A 22,408-nucleotide genomic window follows, 5' to 3' on the forward strand; every position below is an offset into this window, starting at 1 on the left:
CTTTCTTTCTGAAAAATGGGGGTTTAATGGTATCTACCTTATATGGTTATTGGGAGTATTAAGTGAGCTCATGGACATAAAGTGCTCGGAATAGTGTACGGCACATCAGAGGTGCCGGTAAGCTCTACCGCTACCCTGCAGGATGTGCCTGTAGAAAGGTTTAGGGTATCCATGTCAGGGGAGCAGAGCTGGGCTTACAGGTGACAGACTTTTATTTTTTATTTTATATTCTTTCATATTATTTACTTTTTTAAAAAAAGAGCACGTAGCACATATAATAGTTTAAAATATTTTTCTTAAAAATTTTAACTCTTTGGATGCAAAAGATAAGCTTTTGAAAAAAAATGATAAGATTTGCACCATTTAATGTCAAATATAAGATGTGACAGACCTTCATAAATCTCCCTTTCACTGAATGTGTGCTTCAAAAGAAAAATTTATGAGTGTGCCTGGGATTGGGGTTGGACTTGCCTTGTCCCCTGGAGCCGGGGTTCTCGAAACTTCTGGACTGGCGCAGGGACTGAGCCCTGGTCTACAGCTCCCCACACCCACCCCTTGTGGGCCTCCCCCCGCCCACCTGCCTCCCAGCACCTGCCCTCGTTGCCAGGGAAACGGCCCTTTATTGAGTGGAGCCATCCCCAACTCAGCCCAGTGATTTGTCCTTGTCTAATTATTATTACTCTTTGCATTTTCCGTTTGGATGAGTAATGGGGGAGGGTCGGGGGGTGGGAGGGCACAGGAGCCGAGGAACAGTGATTTGTGGGGTCGGCAGCTCATCTTTGAGAGGAGGACATTCATCTTTCTGGAAGCAGAAAACAGCCCAGTGGAGACGAATTCAACAGTTTGGATCTATTGGTGCGGATCTGTTTGTGTGTTCACATGCCGGCCGGGAGTCACCCACCAGGAGTGTGTATGCATGTGAACTCATGCAGGAATGTGTGCATGGTGCATGCAGAGCCAGCAGACCCCTTGTAGCCGTGAGGCCTGTGGGGGGTGGTGTGGTTATGATGGCCTCAGTGTGCACAGCTCACGAAGCTATGTGTGCATAATACATCTGTGTACGCCTGCTTGTGTGTGCGCCCTTCCTACCATGCTTTCCAAGCTGGGTGCGCCTGCTTGCATTGGCTCTGTTGCCAGCCAACCTGTATGTCTCTGTGTGTACTCGGACTACCTTCTGTTTTTATGCAAGGATTGTCCTCGAGGCTGGGGGTTGGCTGCTTGCCTGCATGTGAACACACTATACATTGTTAGGAAAACCCGAACACAGGCCCTGAAGTCAGGGTGCTGCCCCTGAACCAGAGTCTGCTGAGATGCAGACCAAGGGCGTAGATAGTTCACACACCTCGCCTTTGGGTAGCTGGGATAGATTGCAAAAAACGTTCTCACTCCTTCGCTTCTGCTCGAATGCACACCCTTCACATGCGACTCCGCAGTTTCTCCTAATAGAAGGCCAAGTGTATTTGCCCACCCCCTGGAACCGGGCTGGACTTGAGCCTTTTTGTGGACAATAGAGTGACGTGGAACGGACAGTGAGTCTGTCCCGAGCCTGGGCCTCCAGATGCCTGGTAGCTTCCCCTGGCTGTCTTAGGACAGTCCCCACATGAACAGGCCTGAGCTAGGCTGCTGGAGGCAGAGGGACCCCTGGAGGCCAGATGCAGAGGAACCCAGTTCCCCCAGCTGAGGCCATCCTAGACTGTCGTATAGCTGTCTTCCCTGCAGTCCCATGAACGCGCCCAGTCCGGGCCAGCAGAGGTGCCCTGCGTTCCTGGCTGCTGAGCACAGGTGCGTGACTGGGCACTGCTGAGCCATAGGCCTGTGAGCAAGAATAGTTTTTTCAGGTCCTTGTGTATCAGCGTGATTTGTTATGCAGCCTTATTGTGGCAAAACACACCTGCTGATAAATAACAAGCCCGTATGGGCACATGGACAGCTACACACGACACTGTGCCCTGCACATGGACACGTAGCCTGGGTAGCTCTGGATAGCAGGATTACTAGTTAGTTATCTATTGCTGTGCGAAAAGTGATCCCCAATTAGGAGGCTTAACTCCACAAACATCTCCGAGTTCCTGTGGGTGGGAAATCAGGGCATGGCTCAGCCGGACGCCTCTCTCGGCAGCTCACCCGCGAGCTCGGGGCCTGTAGCCTCACGCTGGCTGAAGGCTCCTCCTCTCTGGGAACCTGAGGATTCCTGCCCCTCCTCCAGCTTCAGGATACACTGTCCGGACCCTGAATTGGGAGGTCTGAAGGGAGCGCTTCCTTTCCAGGCAAAATGGCCTCAATTCCAGTGCCAGGACCGGGATGGATGCTTCTGTCTGTCTGTCAAAAAGCAGACACGCATGGATGTTCATAGTGGCTTTATTCGTAATAACCCAAACTGGAAAGAATCCTGACATCTATCAACAGTAAAATGGATAAAGTGTGGCCTGCTCATGCACTGGAGTGCTACACAGCAGTGAAAATGAAGTACACACAGCACGATGAATCTCATGGACTTAATGTTGAGCCACACCAGCCAGCAACAGAAGGCGAGATGCTGTGAGTACACTGGGGTCAGCTTCCAAAAGCAGGCAGTGTAATCTACGGCTGGAAAGTGGGAACGCGTTTACTCTCGGGGTGGGGGGAGTGGGGCTGGAAGAGGAGAGGAGGGGTTTGGGGTATGGATACTGTTCTGCACCCCCCTTAAATCCGGGTGCTGGTTTCATGGATGGGTCACTTTGGGAAACTCCACGCTTAGCTTTTGCCCTTTTCCATATGTACACTGCGCTTGAATGAAAAGTGTACGGAGCATAAAGCCACACTAGAGAGTCAAACAGTGGGGTGCTGGGGCGTGGTGGGAAGGGGAAGGTGACAGGTGGTGCTGGAGCATCAGCAGGGACTAGGTCATGCTGGAACTGTCAAGGCAGATTAGAGATGCCGAACATTCCTCTGGGAGCAGTGGGGGTGGGGTGGGGTGTGTGTAACAGGCAAATACCATATTTCCACTTTCATTTCAGAAAGCTCGCCCTGGAGCTGGGGCGGGGAAGGATACCAGGGGCGAGAGTGGAAGCTGGGAGATGGGTTAGGAGGTCCTTGACATGGTCCCAGGAAAGAGGACAGAGGCTTGCGCTCCGGGGAGGCAGTGGTGACAGGGAGAAGTGCAGGATTCTGGGGGACATCTGAGAAGTTGAGTTGACCAAGCTGGAGGAAGTAATGTGGGGGCTGGGGGCGGAGACAGTGCAGGAGGAATTAACAAGATGGCATCTCTTCAGCAAAGTTCACTGAGGATAACGAGCACGCCTGGCATTTGGCTAACGAGTGTAGTGGCGTTAGTCCCCCGTCTGGGGTTGGGAGGCTGCCTCTGAGGAGCTACTGATACCTGTGCACTGAGCTTCCAGAAGGGCAGGCAGAGTCTTGGCTATGGAGAGGTGGCTTTTGAGCAGAGTGGTAGAGTGTGTCCCCTATACGCTCTCTCTCTAGGAAGTTGGATGCTGTGCATCCTGAGACTCTGGGGGGAACAGCCCATGTTCCACCCTTCTCCCCCAGCCCCCACTCATTCAGATCATCTCATAGGACTGACGCCCCTTCCCTGTGCCCCTCACCTCCACCCTTTGCTTCAGTCTGGTTCCTGAGCTTTGAACTCTGTATTGTCAGGGTTTTGTTGACTTATATAACTAAGATATCTAGAGATATGTCCACCTTCAGGAAGCACTGGATCCAGGGCTTTGACCAGCGGCATCAGAATCTGCTTAGCTCTCAGTGCTCCTTTCCTTTCTGTGTTCTTCTCAGTCAGAATGGCTCCTACAGTGCTAGGCTTACACTTCACTGTTCAGCAACCCAGAGCTGAGAAGATTTTTAAATTTTCATGGTAGTTCCAGCAACTACTGCAGGACTGACTCGTTGGTGTGGACCAGCCATGGGTCAGGCAGAATGTGCATTTTGCCTGGCCAGGCATGTATCAGCGCTCATGCAGAGGGCGCGCCGGGTCAGCCCGGCTCAAACCACATGATGTCGCATCAGATCGGGGTGCTGGAGCCAGAGCAAAGGGGAATGCAGGTGGGCAGGCAGACCCCACCTCGTCCCTGCCTCCCGGCTGGCATCCCTTACTTCCAGGATTGGGAGTTCGCCTACTTTCGCAGCCTCATGTTTGGCCCTGACACCTTCCTTTGGTTGGTTGTCTGGAGCAGGATATTTTGTGTCAACTTCATCGAGCCCTGTCCCCATGCTGATGACCGAGGAGCACTGTATTAGGGTTCTCCAGAGAAACAGAGAAAGGATGCATACGTATGGCTAATTTACATATGATATGTACATACAATATATAAAGAGATTTATTATAAGGAGTTGGTTCACATTGTTATGGAGGCTGACAAGTTCCAAGATATGCAGGGTGGACCTATAAACTAGAGCCACAGGAGAGCCCATGGTGTCATTCCAGTCTGAGATCAGCAGGCTCAAGACCCAGAAGAGATATTTCAGTTTGAGTCTGAAGGCAGGAAAAAGGCTGCTGTCCCAGTCCTGAGGCGATCAGGAAGAATGCTCTCTTTATTTTATTTTATTTTTAATTTTTGTTTTTTAAATAATTTTTTATTGTTATGTTAATCACCATACATTACATCATTAGTTTTTGATGTAGTGTTCCATGATTCATTGTTTGTGCATAACACCCAGTGCTCCACGCAGAACGTGCCCTCTTTAATACCCATCACCAGGCTAACCCATCCCGCCACCCCCTCCCCTCTAGAACCCTCAGTTTGTTTTTCAGAGTCCATCGTCTCTCATGGTTCGTCTCCCCCTCCGACTTACTCCCCTTCATTCTTCCCCTCCTGATATCTTCTTCTTCTTCTTTTTTTTCTTAACATATATTGCATTATTTGTTTCAGAAGTACAGATCCGTGATGGAAGAATGCTCTCTTACATGGGGGAAGGTCAGCCTTTTTGTTCTGTCCAGGCCTTCACCTGATTGGAGGAGGCCCACCCCCATTAGGGAGGTCAATCAGCTCTACTCAGTTTACCAGTTCAAATCTTAATCTCATTGAGAAACACCCAGAATACTGTTTGGCTAGCTATCTGGGCATTCTGTGGCTCAGTCAAGTTGACACATAGAATTCACTATGGAAGGTACCAAGAAGGTTAGCTCTGACTCTACAGCTGGGTCAGAGGGCTGGTCAGAGGGCTGGGTTGAGTCAGAACGCTGACAGGACATCCTCTGTGCCCAGAACAACCTTCATGCCCACCTCCGAGCAGGCTGCTTGGCTCGTCTGCCTGTATCTCACCCCTAAATAATGTCTTTATTTTCATCAAGGCCTAAGTGGAGAGCTGGGGGATCCAGCGAAGGCCCGTTTCCAGATGTTCTGCAGGTGCCCCAGCTCTGTCATCCATCTCCCTGCTGTTCCGTGCATCAGGGAAGGCTGATCCCCATGAACTGTGACTCTGGGGCTCCCTGTGCCCTGGCTTCCAGTGTTGGAGGGGCTGCTCGTCCCCTTCTCATGGGGGTGTGTTCCTGTGTCCCTGCCCCCACCTCTTCTCAGCCCTCAGGTGCAGGGACCAGACTGGCATTTGCTGGCTCCACCCTGCCTCTGGTGCCCTCACTCCTGCCCACACCTCCGTCCACATTCCCCTCATTACGTCTCCTCAGCATCCCAGTGGAGTGTGCTGACTGAGGGCAGCCTTCCTGTGGGGAGCCAACTCCAGGGAGCAGGTGGTGGTCTGCAGTGGGCTCTTCCCTCCTTCCTCTGCCCCAGGCACTACCAAGTGTGTGTTAGTGCTTTCTGTTCTGAAAAGGCTCAGATCAGCCCAGCAGGGTCACTCTAAGCGAATCCCATCCCCCTTCATTGTGATGATGATTTGGGGCCTGCAGCTGAGCCTGGGTCACTTTCTTTCCCGGCCTCTTATTAGTTGTGTGAATTGTGGCAAGTCCAGTGAACTTTCTGAGCCTCACCTGCCTCATCTGTAGAGTGGGTATAATAAAACCTTCCCAGAGGCTGCTCTCCGCAACTTACTTTATTTGAACAGTGGACTCTGTCTTTGGGGAGAGTTAACTTTGGCCACTCACTCACTCACTCAGAAACCACTCTCTGGGCTCCACAATGTGCCAGACAGTGGTGTTTGACCATTATCCATCGGGCTGGAAGCAACTCCCTTCCCTTTTTCCCTGTCTTCCAGTCTAAGGATTTATTTTTTTATTTTTATTTTTATTTTTTTTTAAGATTTTATTTATTTATTTGACAGAGAGAGAGAGACAGCGAGAGCAGGAACACAAGCAGGGGGAGTGGGAGAGGGAGAAGCAGGCCTCCCGCGGAGCAAGGAGCCCGATGTGGGACTCGATCCCAGGACCCCGGGATCATGACCTGAGCCGAAGGCAGACGCCTAACGACTGAGCCACCCAGGCGCCGCAGTCTAAGGATTTAAAAAAAAAAAACTTAGGTACAATTTACATAAGATAAAACTCATGCATTTTATTTATTTATTCATTTATTTAGAGCTCGTGTGTGTGTGTGTGTGTGTGTGTGTGTGTGTGTGAGCAAGGCTAGGGAGGGGACAGAGGGAGAGAGAGAGAGAATCCCAGCAGACTCCCTGCCGAGCACGGAGCCAACTGGGGCTTGATCTCACCACCCTGAGACCATGACCTGCGCCGAAATTAAGAGTTGGATGCTTAACCGACTGAGCCACCCAGGTGTCCCTAAACGCATACATTTTATGTTTATAGGTCAATGATTTTTTTTTAAAAGATTTTATTTGTTTGACAGAGAGAGAGACACAGCGAGAGAGGGAACACAAGCAGGGGGAGTGGTAGAGGGAGAAGCAGGCCTCCCGCGGAGCAGGGAGCCCGATGCGGGGCTCAATCCCAGGACCCCGGGATCATGACCTGAGCCAAAGGCAGACGCTTAACAACTGAGCCACCCAGGCACCCCTACAGGTCAATGATTTTTGACAAATGTATACAGTTGTGTAACCCCCACCCCAGTCAAGACAGAGAACATTTCCATGACTCTGGAAAGTTTCCCTCGACCCCTTTGTGCAATCTCCCACCCACCCCCTCACCCTCACCCTCAGACACCCACTGATCTGATTTCAATCACTTTCCCTGAGCTTAAGTTATCACTTGCTTTTATTTTTGAGGCTATGTTTCTTTTTCCCCTTTCTCTTTGGGGCACACATCTCTTTGGTAAAAACAAGATTGTTTTACCATCTCCCTTCTCAAACTGTTGTTGATAATGGCCAGATACAACACACTGTGCACAAATACACCTACGCACGCATTCACACACGCAACACAGACATTTATGCGTATACTCACACATACAGGAAATCTCCAGGAAACTGAGGCTCAAAGAGACCTAGACCAAGGTAAGGCAAAAAACACAGTTTTGTTTTTATTGAAACCCTTCACGTTGGTGTGTGCGCACGTGCGCACACACACACACACACGCAGCCCCTGAAGCCAAGAACCATTTTCTACCACCTTCTGCTCCCCTGTCAGAGATGGAGCAAGAGGAGAAAAATCGGAATTCGTGCCCTGTCTCAAAAGTAAAAGGGACAAATTAGTTTCTTGTCAGTGTACTGCAATAAATACGTTGTCATTTTTATCCCCCAGTGAATCATGGTCTCCATTTCTCCCGTAACTATTATGCAGTCTGCTGGTACTATATCATTTTTTGGTAATTTTATTTTCACCAATTGTTTTATGAAATTTTTGAGTTTTATGGACACTAAAACAAATCTAGCCTGCGAGTGTTATAGTCCTTTAAATCATCGGCAGGAAATCTCAAGGTTCCTCCAGACTGTGGCGGAAGGAGGCTTTAGGGAAGAAAGATTGCCCCTAGCTTATAAACTGAGCAAAGACCCAGAGATAAGTTTGTAAAAGGGACATAGATCACGACGGGTGAGAACCAGGGTGTAAAACATCTTCCTGCTCAGCTCCTCGAAGAATAAAAATGGACTTTTATTTAGCAGAAACACCAAAGTAGTAGGAGGGAAGGAATACACGGTTCTGCCCCAACAGCCCGGATTTCCCTTGGAGTCTGTGTGAGCCCCACACCAGCTCCTCGCTGCCGGGGAGGACAGTCATGTTAGGGACCCCCTTAGGGGCCACTGAGCGTGTCTGTGATGTCCACACAGAGCACAGCCCACTTCCCCTCCCCTTGCAAATGTCAAAGTCACATCCCCGTGGTGACCAGTGAAAAAAGAGGTAAAAACGGATTCTAAAACACATGTTAAAAAAAAAAAACAACATAAACCTGACAAGGTGAGAATAGCTAAATCGATTTGGAAAAAAGGCTGGCCTTACCAAGTGTTAAAATGCATTATAAAGCTACAATAATAAAACCGGTATGTTACTGGCATAAAACTAGACGGATAAATCAATGGAATGAAATAGATAGTCCTGAATAACCGGGGTCCGTGAACAATGAAGCGTCACATATCAGTGGAAGAGGGATGGATTATTCAGTAAATGCTACCTGTAAATCTGGTTATTTGGAAAACAGTCAATTTAGAACTTCATCTCATTCTAGAGTCCAAAAAATAAAAATTAGATTGTTGAAATGGTGGAAGGTAAAAAATAAAACAATAGAAGTCTAGAAGAAAGGATAAAAAGAGAATTATTTGATCTCTAGCTGAGGAGGGTTTTATCCTTGACCTTGGATAGAAATGCCAAGGAAGGTGATGGACAGATTTAGCTTTGAAGTACTTGCCTATATTTTCAAGATATAGCCCTCAAGTAAAGGTCAAAAGTCAAAGTGACAGAATCTTTTTTGACATATGTGACAGCAAAGGTTAACGTCCATAAATTCATAAAGAAAATCACTGACACTTAATCGAATGGGCAAAGGATAAAGCTGTATAATCCTTTGAAGAATAAATATAAATACCTCCCAAGCATAGGAGAACATCTCCAACCATACTAGTTGTGACGGTTAATTTTATGTGTCAACTTGCCTGGGCCATGGGTCTGCCCAGGCATGGTCACATATTATTCTGGAATGTGTCTGTGAGGGTGTTTCTGGATGAGATTAGGATTTGAATTGGTAGAGTGAGTAAAGCAGATCGCCTTCCCCAGTGTGGGTGGGCCTCATCCAATCAGTTGAAGGCTTGAATGTAATGAAAAGGCAGACGCTCCTGTGAGTAGGAGAGCACTTCTGCTTGACAGCCTTTGAGCCAGGAAATGTGTTCCCCCCCTGCCTTTGGACTCGAACTGAAATATCGGCTCTTCTTGGGTCTTGAGCCTGCTGGCTTTCAGACTAGAAATACACCATCAACTCTCTTAGGTCTCCAACTTGCTGACTGCAGATCTTGGGACCTGTCAGCCTCCCTGATCATGTGAGCCAATTCTTTATAATAAGTCTTGTTTTATATATATCTCCATATCCTTTTGGTTCTATTTCTCTGGACAACACTGACTAGTAATCTAGTCATCAGAGAAATACAAACTAAAGTCCTGATGATGGGCACCTGGGTGGCTCCGTTGGTTAAGTGTCTGCCTTCGGCTCAGATCATGATCCTGGGGTCCTGTGATCAGGCCGCACATCGGGCTCCCTGCTCAGCGGGGAGTCTGCTTCTCCCTCTCCCTCTGCTGCTCCCCCTGCTCATGCTCTCTCTCTCTCTCTCTCTCTGTCAAATAAATAAATAAATAAATAAATAAAATCTAAAAAAAAAAAGTCCCGATGATATGCTAGCTTTTCTCATGCCTCTGGATTTATTGAGGATTCTCTGGGATCCTCCCCATCAGCATCTAGACATTCTCAAGACCCTCCCAATGTCAAGAAAGTCTGTCTCTCGTTCCTCTCCAGCCCTCTCCAACTGCTAGCCTCTCCAGTCCCTGCCACAGTCCACTTTCTTTAGATGTGGATCTTTAGATCTCTCTTTGTATCTCAAGATGGGACTCTCCCCTCTGTGCCGTCCCGTCGTCAAGCACGTCACCCTGGCTTCCCTGCCCCCTTCTTCCATCAGAACCCAGGTCTTAACCAGCGGCTTGGTGTCCAGCCACGTCATTTCAGGGGGTGCCCTCGGGCCGGGAAGGATGTGCTGCCGTGTGCCAGAGCCCCCTGCTAGAGATCAACAGGACCAGTGCAGCCCTTCCTTATTAGAGTTTTCCAGTGCCCTTGCCCGGCGGCAGGGCAGAGATGAGATTCTGCAGGGAGAGAGGAGAAGAGCGCCGGAGACAAAGACCCTTCAGGTAGGTTTTGAAGTAGCAGTTTTGCCCCCAGTGTTTGCAGGTAAATGAGCACATGTCTGCAAACGGGCTGTTTCTGGCTGTCCGTCCCCGGTAGGAAACAGAGCCTCCAAAGAGTCAGCCTTTTCGATTTTATTTGTTTAACGTTGCATTTAGAAAACGTAGCAGATATCCTGTGAAGCCTTTGAAAAGGTGAACAAGGTTTCCTCCTCGTCCTCCACGCCCCACTGGGCTTTGTGTGTGCACACGGCGGCATCCGGCGCCGGAAGGCCACCTGCGCCCAGGTGACCTGGCTTCAGCGTCCTCCAGCCCAGCCCGTTCTCTGGACAGCAGCCAAGAGAAGCTTTCTGAGACATCGCTGAAATCCCCGCACCCCTCCCAGTTCAGAAGCCTGCGGAGGCTCCCATTTGCGTTTACGGTAAAGTCTTCCCTCCTTCCTGGCCTCGCTCCTTGCCTGGCTCTCCAGTCTTCTTGTCCCCTGCCTCTTGAATCCCTCGGGTAGGTCTTATTGGCCTTGTTCATATTTCCAGGACGCCCCACGCTTGCCCGTGGGGGGGCCCTCTGCCTCCAGTGCTCCTGCCCTGTGTTCCACAGGCTGGTTCCTGCTCCCGGCGGGCTCCCTGCCAGCCGCTGTCTCAGGGGCTGTGAGTGTCCCTTTTAGTCCTTTAAAAAAATTTTTTTTTAAAGAGTTTATTTGAGCAAAAATCAGTTTGAATTGGGCCAAACCAAAGAGTGATGAAGAGGGGTCCCCCATTTTATTCTTTCTCCTGGTCTTGTTTCCTCTTCAGCACTCCTCAGAACCTGCGATTTTTATTTTTTAGAGATTTTATTTATTGATTTGAGACAGCGAGAGCAGGAGAGCACAAGCAGGGGGAGGTGCAGAGGGAGAGGGAGAAGCAGGCTTCCCGCCGAGCAGGGCGCCCGATGCGGGGCTCCATCACAGGACCCTGGGATCATGACCTGAGCTGAAGGCAGACACTTAACTGACTGAGCCACCCCGTCTCCCCAGAACTTGGGATTTTTAAACAGTTAACTCGATTGCTCACTTGAGTCTTGCCTGACTGTTCATGGGAAAGTAAGCGCCTTGAGGACGGGCATATCTCCGTGGCACGCCCAGCAACTAACACAGCACTTGATACATAGAAGACACTCGATATAAATTTCCAGACAAACATTGAGCGAGAATAAATGATTGAGATAAAGTGGCTGGAAAATGCTTTGGCTTTTGGAAAGCATGCCTCCCCTCCCCTGAACTCCCAAGAACTAGCGGTCCCCAAACGGCACCTTCCCGGGGGCGTGTCGGGTGTGAGGACGACAGGTGGAGGACTTAACTGGCAGAGGCTGTTGGTGGCTGGCTGTCTGTGGCGAAGGGGGTAGGTTGTACCAGGTGTGTGCATTGACTGATTTCGGTTCTACAGCGATGCTTTTGGAACTCTGATGTGCACAGAAATCACTTTGTTACAATGCAGATTCAGATGCAGTAGATCTGGGGTGCATCCCGAGATGTGGCTTTTCAATGCAGCTCCCTCCTGGGTGATGCTGATGCTGTTAGCCCAGGGCCCACACTTATACAGCAGGGTCTCCACCACTGGTTCTCAAATGTGGTCTTCCATTAAATCACCTGGAGTGGCTTTGATGATCCCTAGAGATTCTGCTGGGTTGGTCTGGCATCGAGGTCTTCTGAAAACCAGGTGATGCTCATGTGTAGCCAAGTTTGAGAACTTTTGTTGTGAACGGTGTTTTACTTTATAAATAATTGTGACAAAATGAAGAAATTTGATTTGTCAGGATTCTTTTCGGAAAGAGCACTGCATTTTAAAAAATTTTTTATTGTTATGTTAATCACCATACATTACATCATTAGTTCTTGATGTAGTGTTCCATGATTCATTGTTTGTGCATAACACCCAGTGCTCCACGCAGAACGTGCCCTCTTTAATACCCATCACCAGGCTAACCCATCCCCCCACCCCCCTCCCCTCTAGAACCCTCAGTTTGTTTTTCAGTGTCCATTGTCTCCCATGGTTCGTCTCCCCCTCCGATTTACTCCCCTTCATTCTTCCCCTCCTGCTATCTTCTTCTTCTTCTTTTTTTTTTCTTAATATATATTGCATTATTTGTGTCAGAGGTACAGATCTGTGATTCAACAGTCTTGCACAATTCACAGCACTCACCATAGCACATACCCTCCCCAATGTCTATCACTCAGGCACCCCATCCCTCCCACCCCCCCACCACTCCAGCAACACTCAGTTTGTTACCTGAGATTAAGAATTCCTCATATCAGTGAGGTCATATGATACATGTCTTTCTCTGATTGACTTAGTTCGCTCAGCATAACACCCTCCGGTTCCATCCACGTCGTTGCAAATGGCAAGATCTCATTCCTTTTGATGGCTGCATAATATTCCATTGTGTATATATACCACATCTTCTTTATCCATTCATCTGTCGATGGACATCTTGGAAGAGCACTGCATTTTTATGGAAGAGGAAACTTCCTTGACCAGCCTGTCTGTGACGGAGCCTGAGTCTGGGTGGGGTGAATGCTTCTGCAAGCTGAGGCAGAGACAGACCTGCTGCCTGCCTGTGGAAACAGGTGTGAGCATGTGGGTCCCAGAGTTTGAGGAAGACCTCCTGCTCCTTCCTCTCAACTGTTCAGAAAAATTAATAAAGTAGTGAAAATGCTTGAAATAAAGGGTATTTATTTCAAAGGCTGCCAGTGAAGGCAGCATTTCCCAGGCTTACCTGTGCATTGGAATCATTTGGGGATCTTTGAGACACTCCAGATGAACTCACAGTCTTGGGATGGGACACAGGCACCAGAACTTTCTGAAGCTTCCCTGGGCATTGCAACGTGCAGACATGTTTGGGAACCACCAGGTTCAGGAAATGAGCCTCTAGCAGCTCTGGGGGATCCCCCGAAGGCTGGGATGTTTCTGGATTCTAGAATTTGTTGCTTCAAATCCAATGGAACCAAAATTCCAAGGCCAGGGAGGCCCCAGCCAACCAGCATTAGGGAGGCACTTGGTTTGAGAAGAGAACTGCTTCTGGAAGCCTCAGTTTCCTCCTCTGTAAAATGGGACTAATAATTCCTACGCAGTGGAAATGTTTTGAGGAATAAAGGAGAGGATGTGGGTGGATGTGCTCTGTAACCTGCTGTATGAAGAGAAAGCTCCATGTGGACTTTTAAGTACGGTTTGCTATTTTACATGCATGGCTTTTGATAGAAAAGAATAACAGAGGAGAATAATTTGTTAATTTAGGCTCAGAATTATCCACCAGCATAGAGACGTGCTACCTCAAGCACCACCTTGTGGTAGAAACTGGAGTTGTAGGAGTGGGAGCTGGATGCTTCTTTTGGTGGATGATCTGGGCCGGTTTAAATAGGTTTAAATGGTCTGAACTCTAGCAAGAGATTTTTAACCTCTGCACCAATGACATTTTAGGCCTAATGATTCTTTGTTGGGGGGGAGTATCTTTTGCAAACTAGGCCGTTAAGCAACATCCATGGCCTCTACTCACTAAGTAGCACCCCTCCCTGCAGGTATGACAACCAAAAATGTCTCCATATTTTGCCAAATGTCCCTTGAGGGACTGAACTGCCCCTGGTTGGGAACCACTGAGCTACAGCAGACAACAATAGTAATCATAATAATAATATCCGCTAACAGTGTGGCTATCATAATGCTTGAAACGAAGGGTATTTATTTCAAAGGCTGCCAGTGGGAAGGGGAGACTGAGCTCCCCACCCACATGCCCAGCAGGGCATGTGCCTGTGTCCAGCGGCTGGCAGGATGATGCCCCCAATGGCTGGTGGGCAGTGCATGTGTGCGTGAGGGTCTGCACGTGCCTAGCTGGGGTCCCTGTGCCCGCAGGAGTACAATATTGAATAGCAAATCCCAATGCCACGACAAGTGGAGACAGAGAGCCCACGGAAGAAAGGAAGAAGTTTTATATTTTAGGACTTTTAGCGGCACATTTTTCTTGCTTTTTGAACAAGGGGTGCCACATTTTCAGTTGGCACCGGGCTCTGCCAAGTCCATAGCTGGCCCTGGTGACAGAGACGGGTGAGGGACCATAAGAGTGGAAGGACTTTTGCGTGGAGGTGGAGGGGTGGTAGAGCTTGGGAGCAGCTTTGGGAGACAAGGGGGAAGCTAACCCCCCAACCTGTGGCCCTGGCAGGCTCACCCCATGGGTCTGAGGCAAGAGTACTGCACAGTGTAGAGTGTTGTTTGCATGTGCGTGGATACCCCAGCCCCAAATCCGACCTCCGTCTACACCCCCAGACTGCTGTTCTGGGCCACCCCCCAGACTAGTGGCATGTCTGTCTTGCGGATGGACCTGGGAGAGAGGCCCGTGTAGACCCTGGAAGTGAGCTTGGTAGATGGGCCGGTTTAAATAGATTTAAATAAATTTAAATAGTCTGAACTCTAGCAGAGATTTTTAACCTCTGCACCAATGACATTTTAGACCTACTGATTCTTTGGGCAGAGAATTCTGGGGTGCAGGTACCTGGAACATGGTCTGGGAGGAGGGTGTGGGCTCCCAGAGGGCATGACCTGTTGGTCCCACCCACTGGGCATATGGAAGGTGAGACTGGAGAGTTGGGCGGGGCCTGGGTCCAGGAGTGGAACTGATGTGGAGGGACATAGGGTGTGAAGGGAAGGGCAGTGGCTGTTGCAGTTTGCTCAAGGAACAGCTCTGGGAGGGAGGGGCTGGGAGGCTGGGCTCAGGGAGAGGAAGCCAGGAGCCTGGGAAGCCTGGGGGTTGCACCGGCCCAGGTGTGGCCTCACAGGTGTGGATGCAGATACAGGAGCCTGCACTGGTCAGGGGAAGAAAGGGCCCCGCTGCCTCCCCCAGCAGCAGCACCCCCTTCCGTTCCCAAGGGGACTTTCCCCTCCTCCCCCCCCGGCAAAATCTTCTTTTCTTCCTTGGCAGCTCATTTTCCGAGGAGAGCGGGTATACCTTTATACATATGGAAAGGTGGAAAAGGCATTCCAAGTGGAGGGCGCAGCATGAGCAAAGGCCCCGAAGCAGGAGAACATGGGGGCAAAAAGAAGAGTGCTTGAGAGGAAGGTGGAGGGGTGTGGGCCCCATGGAGAAGGTCTTCCCGCGGGGGTGACAAGGGACACTTGCTGTATGGGTGACGGGGAGCCCTGCAGTGTGGCAGCCGAGGGCTGACAAAGTCAGATGGTGTGAGAGTGGTGTGTGGGGGCTGTGTGGGGACACGGGAGGGATGCTGGAACTTGGGGAGTGGCCTTGAGAAGGGGGACAGATAGATGATGGAAGCATGGGGAGAAAAGTGGTGGGGCTGGGGTGGAGGGGGAGGGAGGGGTGTATCCACGATGCACCCCGGGGTTTTGGGTTAGGAGAGAGTGAAGGGCAGGTGTATGAATCGCATCTGAGTGGGAACCCAGGAACCCAACGCATTTTCAAACCAGTTAACTGAGAGCAGTATCACGAAGGGGCCATTTGCATGCAGGCAGGCAGGATGAAGGAGCCGCGGGGTGCCCATCCCCAATGCTGGGGAGCCTTTGCCAAGTGCAGAGGAGGGGGCGAAGGGGAGTGGTTGCCCAAGGGGGCTAGGTGGAGAGGGCTCCTTGGCAGAGCCGGGGCCATGGGTGGACCCATGTTTACCCGCAGGGATCCCTCAGGGCAGGGGGCCAGGGAATAAATATCCCAACCTCTCTCCTCCAGCTTCTGGCTCTCCTGCCAGTGCCTCCCTGTAGTCTGAATCCAGCCCAAAGCTGGAGGGCAAGAGGTCCCTACAGGTCACTCTCTTTGGTCACCTAACGGGGTCACCAGGAGGCTGGTGAGAGGGGCCTGTGGGTCCGGGAGGCTTCTGGCAGGAATCCGAAGGAGGGTTGGGTTGGGGGTCTGCGCTCGCCATTTAAGGCAAAGGGAGAAGTCTGAGAAGAGCTGGATTTGGGAGGGGAGGGCTCTCAAGTGTTGTTTGGGCCCCTCCCGGCTTGCACACCCAGGCTGGGGCAGACGCAGGTGTGGAAGGGGGCGTGGGCGCGTCTGCAAGTGTGTCCCTAGGAACTCACTTTCCACTTTGCCCTGGCAGACCTGGAATAAGAGCGTCTGGCTGGGGAGGGCTTACCCTGAGCCTCCAGCCCGTCCCTCCCAGCTGGGCCCTGGCCTTAGCCCCCAGTCCTGGGGGGTGGCGCACTTTCATCTCTCCCTTGGCCTCAGGCTGGCCCAGCCAGCAACAGCTCTGTCTCCTGCTGTCAGGGCTGCCAGGATGTGACAAGCGGCAGATGGGCCTCTGATCAATGGACCCCGTCCCTGAGCAAGGACGGTGGGGCTGGGGGCAGGATGGGGGAGCGGCCGCTAATGGATGGGCCTGGGAGCAGTGATGGATGGGCAGGAAGAAGCTGCCATTTGTCTTGGGAAGTGAGTGGCTCGAGGGAGGAGGAGAAGGGAGGGTAGCTGATGGGCTGGAGGGTGGAGAGAGAGTGGCAGAGGGTTGGGAGCCCAGGAGGGCGTTCTTTTCTGTCCTAGCCCAGCTCCCCTGAGCCCTGGCCAAGAGGACCCTGCCCGCAGGGCGGAAGATGCCGAGGAGGCCAGTGAAGCTGGCAGTCAGATCATGTCCTCACCCAGCTCGTTCAGGGGGAGTCAAGTTGCTGCAAGATCTTCCTTTGGGACCCTTGTGATCCTTCTTACCCTCCCCTGTCTCCTCTCTGCCCTTGCCCCCCATGAGTGCCCCCCCCCCCCCCCATGTCCCACTCTAGCCAACTGACTTGCTTGTTCATCCTCAGAGGCCTCCGTGCCTTTGCTCTGGCTGTGCCCCCAGGTGTGCGGCCCTTTCCCAGGTCCCCGCTCAGTGCTCGCCCTTCCTGTGGGCCAGGTGTCAGAGTAGGCCTGCCCTGGGCTCTCCTTGTCAAACAGCAAAGGCTCTGTGCCTGTGCCACGCGCTGTCACCCTTACCCCGCCTTATTACTACTTTAGTACCAGTCACCATCTGATACCCCATTTGTCTCCTTGCTCTGGTCTGTCTCCCTCACTGGACTGTGGACTCGGTGAGGGCAACTCCGTGAGTTGTCGCTTCTGTTCGCTGCTGTATTCCCAGGGCTGGCAGTAGCACTCCGGAGGGGCTCCACAAATATTTCCTCCCGGTATGAAAGAAAGGGTTCATACTCCAGCCCTGGCGCTTGCCGGCTTTGTGAGTCTGGACCGTCTCATTGAACTGTGTCCTCCCCTGCAAGTTGAGGGCGGCTGTCCCTCTTCAGAGCCCCTGTGCAGATGACACCGGACAGGTGCATCTGCCTGGGGCCTGGCAATGGCCAGCATCCTCCACAGACCCGGAGCACGGGGTTGACCTTCTGTCTGTTCAACCCAAGTCTCTGCTCCTCACTGTGGACACCCCCCTGCCCCGGAAAGCTGGCCTCCTCTGCTCCCCCAGCTAGCTCTGAAGGAGATGCTCTGACCTTACTCCTCAAACCCCGGTCCTCCCCCGCCCCCCAAGGCTGAGCCTTGGTCCTCGTCACTCCCACCCTTCCTCTGCCCCGGACTAGAAACCTCCATATCCCAACAGCATCTTCCAGATGGAGTGCTTTGGAGGCTGGCCGAGCCAGATTCAAATCCTTCTAAGTCCCACCCTAGCCGATAGATGCGTGCAAGCCACTTCTCTGAGTGCCGTGGATGCTGCTGGCTCCTCTCCTAATCATAGTCACCTTTATAGGTCAAAGGCTGCTTTCTGCAAACACCTGACACTGCCTGGGGGCATTTTTCTGACCTTGTGTTCAGGGTGCACGGGAAGTCAAAAGTAGCGGACCCTCGGGGCACCTGGGTGGCTCAGTCAGTTAAGTGTCTGACTCTTGGTTTCGGCTCACATCATGATCTCAGGGTCATGAGATCAAGCCCCGCATCAGGCTCGACGCTTGGTGGGGAGCCTTCTTGAGATTCTCTCTCTCCCTCTGTCCTTCCCCCTGCTCGCGCTCTCTCGCGTGCTCTCTCTCTCTAAAAATAAATAAAGTCTTAAGGAAAGGTAGTGGACCCTCCCATGGCAGATGGTTGGAGGACCAGTCCCCCGGCCCCCCCGCCCCCCCAGCGTTGGGGCGGGTCCGCCTCTTGGCGTGTTAAGAGTCAGTTGCCCAGTTATGCACAGACAATGACTCATGGAACACTAATGATGTAATGTATGGTGATTAACATAACAATAAAAAAAAAAAGTCAGTTGCCCACACTGTGACCTGCTCAATAATTCTCTTTCCTGCTTTCCTTTCCTTCTCTTCTTCCCCCCCTCCCTCACCCATGGTGTTTCTAGGGATCACCTCCCACGTCAGTCACTTGCACTTGCATCCTGTTTCAGGGTCTCCTTGCGGGGGGGGGGGAGCCCAAACCAAAAGACATTGTGCCTCAGTCTTTTCACCGTTAAAATGAAAAAGGACAGAGTTCCAACCTCCTGGGCTCGTGTGAGGGTTAATTTCATGTTGACTTGATTGGCCCCCCCCGGGGCCCAGATTTAACTCGCCTTCTGGGTGTGTCTGCGAGGTTGTCTCCCGATGAGGTTCGCACTGGAACGGGTGGGCTGAGTGAAGCAGGGGGTCCTCCCCAACGTAGGGGGCGGCATCCAATCCTTTGAGGGCCTGAAGAGAACAACAGGTAGAGGAAGGAATTTACCTCTTTTCTTCCAGCCTCGCCGTCCAAGCTAGGATATCCCACCTCATTTTCTCCTGCCCTTGGACTGAGATTCACACCACCAGCCCCCCTGGCCTTCAGGCCTTCAGACTCGGATTGAATTATGCCACTGCCCCCCAGCTTGCAGATCGCGGATTGCAGGATTTCTGGGTCTCCATAATTGTGTGGGCCAGTTCCTCCAAGTAAATCTCTGTATATATACATATCTTAGTGGTTCTGTTTCTCTGCAGAACCCTGACACACAATTCACCATAAGGATTAAATAAAAAGATGCAGGTAAAAAGCACAGAGCCTAGCCTGTGTGCATTCTAGCTTAAAGCAAAATAACTAACCCAGTAGTTCCCAAAAAAGCAGCTAAGGTCCGGAGCAATGGGATCTTATCACCTTGGTCTTCTCCTCTCCTGGTTGAACTGCTCCCAACCAGTCTTGCCATTTGCTCCTCCCTGGATGAATTTTCTCTCCTCTCACTGTATGATCATGTCCTTAGTATACTCAGTTCTGGCCAAGTACCTCTTGAAGTTTGGAATCCAAGTTCTCGGTGAGGCAAGGACAGTGTAGAGCCAACTGTCACCTCTTTGCTTTATACCTCTGTTGATGAATCCCTCTGTTAATGAATCTCCCGATGTCAGGGGCCATTAACTCCAGTGGTTCTTACTGCATTCATGAGGAAACTTCTAGCACTTGTTTTTTTTTTTCCTTGTTGTGTTTTATTTAGTCCCGAGAGCCGAGCTTCTCACAGTCCCTGGGCACACTGGTAGACTGATGACAAGGCTTAGAGCTCGAGGCTGTCAGGGTTGTTACAGAGTTTATCATCCTGGACAAGACCACCAGCAAGGGAATCTGTCAAACTGTAGAATTGTGAGAAATAATAAGTCATTATTATTTTAGACCACTGAGTTCTGAGATGACTGGTCACACAGCATTAGGTAATTGGTGCAGAAGTTGGTACAGGAAACAGAGCATTGCTGTAACAAACGCCCGAACCATTTGGTCTTGGCTTAGGGGCTGGGTGGTGGGCAGATGCTGCAGGGTTGCTGAGGGGTTGTCAGAGGCTGGAGGAAGGGCAGCTTGTGTTATATTGCGGGTGGGGGACAACTGACACATCTGTTGCCTGTGGCAGTTTAGAATATAGAAAATGTACTTGTGCACTTGTGGGTCTACTTAAGAAGATCTCTGGACAGAATGTGAAGACCCCAGAGGGATGCTTGCCTGCTCCTAGCTGGATCTGATAACTTGGGAAGAGGGACACGAGCTCAGTAAGGAGCAACTTGGTTTGTGAGCAGATTTAAGAGAAATATAGAAGGTCGAGGACTTGCTGGGGTTGAAAAACAAAACTATCTCTTCTCTCTGATCTCCCTAGCCAGTAAAAAATTTAAGTGAGGTGAGACCTGGCCTAAAGATAGAGTCTGGGGCACCAGGGTGGCTCAGTCAGTTAAGCGTGACTCTTGGTTTCAGCTCAGGTCATGATCTTGGTCGTGGGATGGAGCCCCGTGTTGGGCTCTGCACTCAGCATGGAGTCTGCTTGTCCCTCTCCCTCTGCGCCTCCCCCTGTGCTCACACTCTCTCTAATAAATAAATAAAATCTTAAAAAAAAGATAGAGCCAATGATTTGGCTCTAAGACCCCTTGTTAAGGTGTCTGAAAGATTTAAGGTGGTACTGATACCCTCTTGGTGACACAAAATGACTTCTCAGAACCTTAAGGCCTGGAAGGAGAGGGAAGGATAGAGGGAAAGAGAGAGAGAAAGAGAGAGGGAAAGAGCTGGAGGGAGAGTGAGAGAGAGGGGGAGAGCAACCTGTCTCAATTGGAGTGACCCTCAGCAGCTACATAGGAAACCCATAATGTTCTCAAGAGAATTGTATCAGTGAAAACACGGCAAGCTTGACTTACAGGGCCCATAGTTGTTCAAGGTGAAAATAGCCCTCTGAGTCCCCAACTTTTCTATGAAGATGAAGCAGGCTGAAAAAACCATTCAGCTGCACATGCCAGCCATTTCTGGAGGGAGAAGAAGGGTGATAAAGAGGGGGACACTCAAGAGTTCAGAGGGGAAAGCCAAGAGCCACAAACTCTTGATTCTCCCCTCTTTGTCATCCTTCTTTTGGACTAGGGAATTACTCCCAGGGAGCCAAACTGGCCCCTAATCAAGGGCTGTTCTCTGCCCCCAGAGGCAGAGGGAATTGGGAATGCATGCCTGGCTAGAGTGTAGTACCACTGTGAACCAAGAACTCTTCCTCCCCTTTTGGTTGGGAGTGTCTACTGTGGATGCCCCGTCCCCTTTTCGCCTTTACATGCTGGGTCTTAGTGGGGGGCAGGAAGAGCTCCTCACAATCCTCATCTACCTGTGACTCTAGTTCAGAAGTTCTGTGGACTGAATCCTGCCTCCGCAGATTCGTATGGGGAAGCCCTAACCCCCAATGTGACTGTCCTTGGAGATGGAGCCTTTAGGAGATAATTAAGGTGAAGGGAGGCCATAAAGGTGGACTCCTAATCCGATAGGATCGGTAGCCTCCTAGGAAGAGGAAGAGGGAAAAATCCTTCCTTCTGTCTGTGTGTGTGCACCCAGCTCAGGCTGCATGAGGACACAGCAAGGAGGTGGCTGTCTGTAAGCTGGGACAAGAGCCCTCCCCGTAACCCGACGGTGCTGGTGCCCTAACCTCAGAATTCCAGCCTCTAGAATTATGAGAAAACAAGCCTCTGTTGCTTAAACCAGCTAGGCTGTGGTATTTTGTTACACAACCTGTGTTAACTCACAAAAGCAGGTGAAATCCTGGACACCAAGCCTGAGCATGAAGCACAGGGGGATGACATTTTTTGGAAGAGAGAATGAGCATATTTTGAATACAGGAGGAATGGAAGTCATTGTGGCAGGGAGTGGACAATTGATAAATTGAAGATCATGGACACAGTATTGGGTTGTCCCTCTCTGAAGAAACAGAGTCCGTTTTCCTGTACGGTGAATCTAAGCTATGAATCTCTGCTGGCCTCAGGATCTGCTTGGACTCACAGAATGTGGTGTAAATGATGCTGGCAAATTCTAGGGTGTAGAGAAATATTAGAGACAATCCATTGTGCTGTCATTAAGGGGTGGGCTAAATCAGCGATGGTACATCCACACTGTGGAATGCCTGATAGCGGCTAAAGCAATGGGAAGGATCTATTCCATCAGGATGGATGGAAATATCTCTAAGACATACTGTTGGGTCAAGCAAGGAAATTTGCTGAATGGCAGCTTGAAGTAAGATTTCATCTGGGTCAAAATATAAGCACACAAAACAATACCATATCTTTTCCTGTGGCTACAAGGATGCATGTGTATGTGTGCAAGATCATTAGAACAAAAGAGAGAGAGAAAAGTCTGGTAGGAAACACACCAAATGGAAAGGAAGTGTTTAACTCTGGGGAGGGGTGAGATTGTGGGTGGGTGGGGGGGTGGGGCGAGAGGGAGCTTTATCTTTTTAATTCTGTTTGTCTCTGCATTTGTTTTTTTGAAATAGTGAGAGTGTATCCATACATTAACTGTATAACTTAAAAAAGTTAAAAGCTAAGGAAAAAATTATCCAATAACCCAATCCAGAATTGGGCTCAGAGTAAGATGCTTTTCTCCCTGGCC

General features: G+C 50.5%; 1 protein-coding gene across 3 annotated transcripts in view; it reads left to right on the forward strand.

Annotated features, from left to right (window-relative positions):
* DHX35 (DEAH-box helicase 35) overlaps positions 1-22,408 on the forward strand; it is a 117,805-nt gene that overhangs the window by 88,220 nt on the left and 7,177 nt on the right. Inside the window, exons 22-23 of one of the 3 annotated variants that reach the window (XR_003524666.1) lie at positions 9,931-10,156; positions 10,310-10,628. The exons of 1 other annotated variant lie outside the window; for it this stretch is intronic. Coding sequence is in view for 1 of the 2 variants with exons in the window: in XM_027622276.1 (XP_027478077.1) it covers positions 2,268-2,393 (126 nt within the window). In the remaining variant the exon portion in view is untranslated. Of the gene's footprint in view, positions 1-2,267; positions 2,533-9,930; positions 10,157-10,309; positions 10,629-22,408 lie in introns of those variants that run through there. One more of the 3 variants, XM_027622276.1, reaches the window with a different exon arrangement.

Source organism: Zalophus californianus, chromosome 8 (assembly GCF_009762305.2).
Source record: "Zalophus californianus isolate mZalCal1 chromosome 8, mZalCal1.pri.v2, whole genome shotgun sequence".
Lineage (NCBI taxonomy): Eukaryota > Metazoa > Chordata > Mammalia > Carnivora > Otariidae > Zalophus > Zalophus californianus.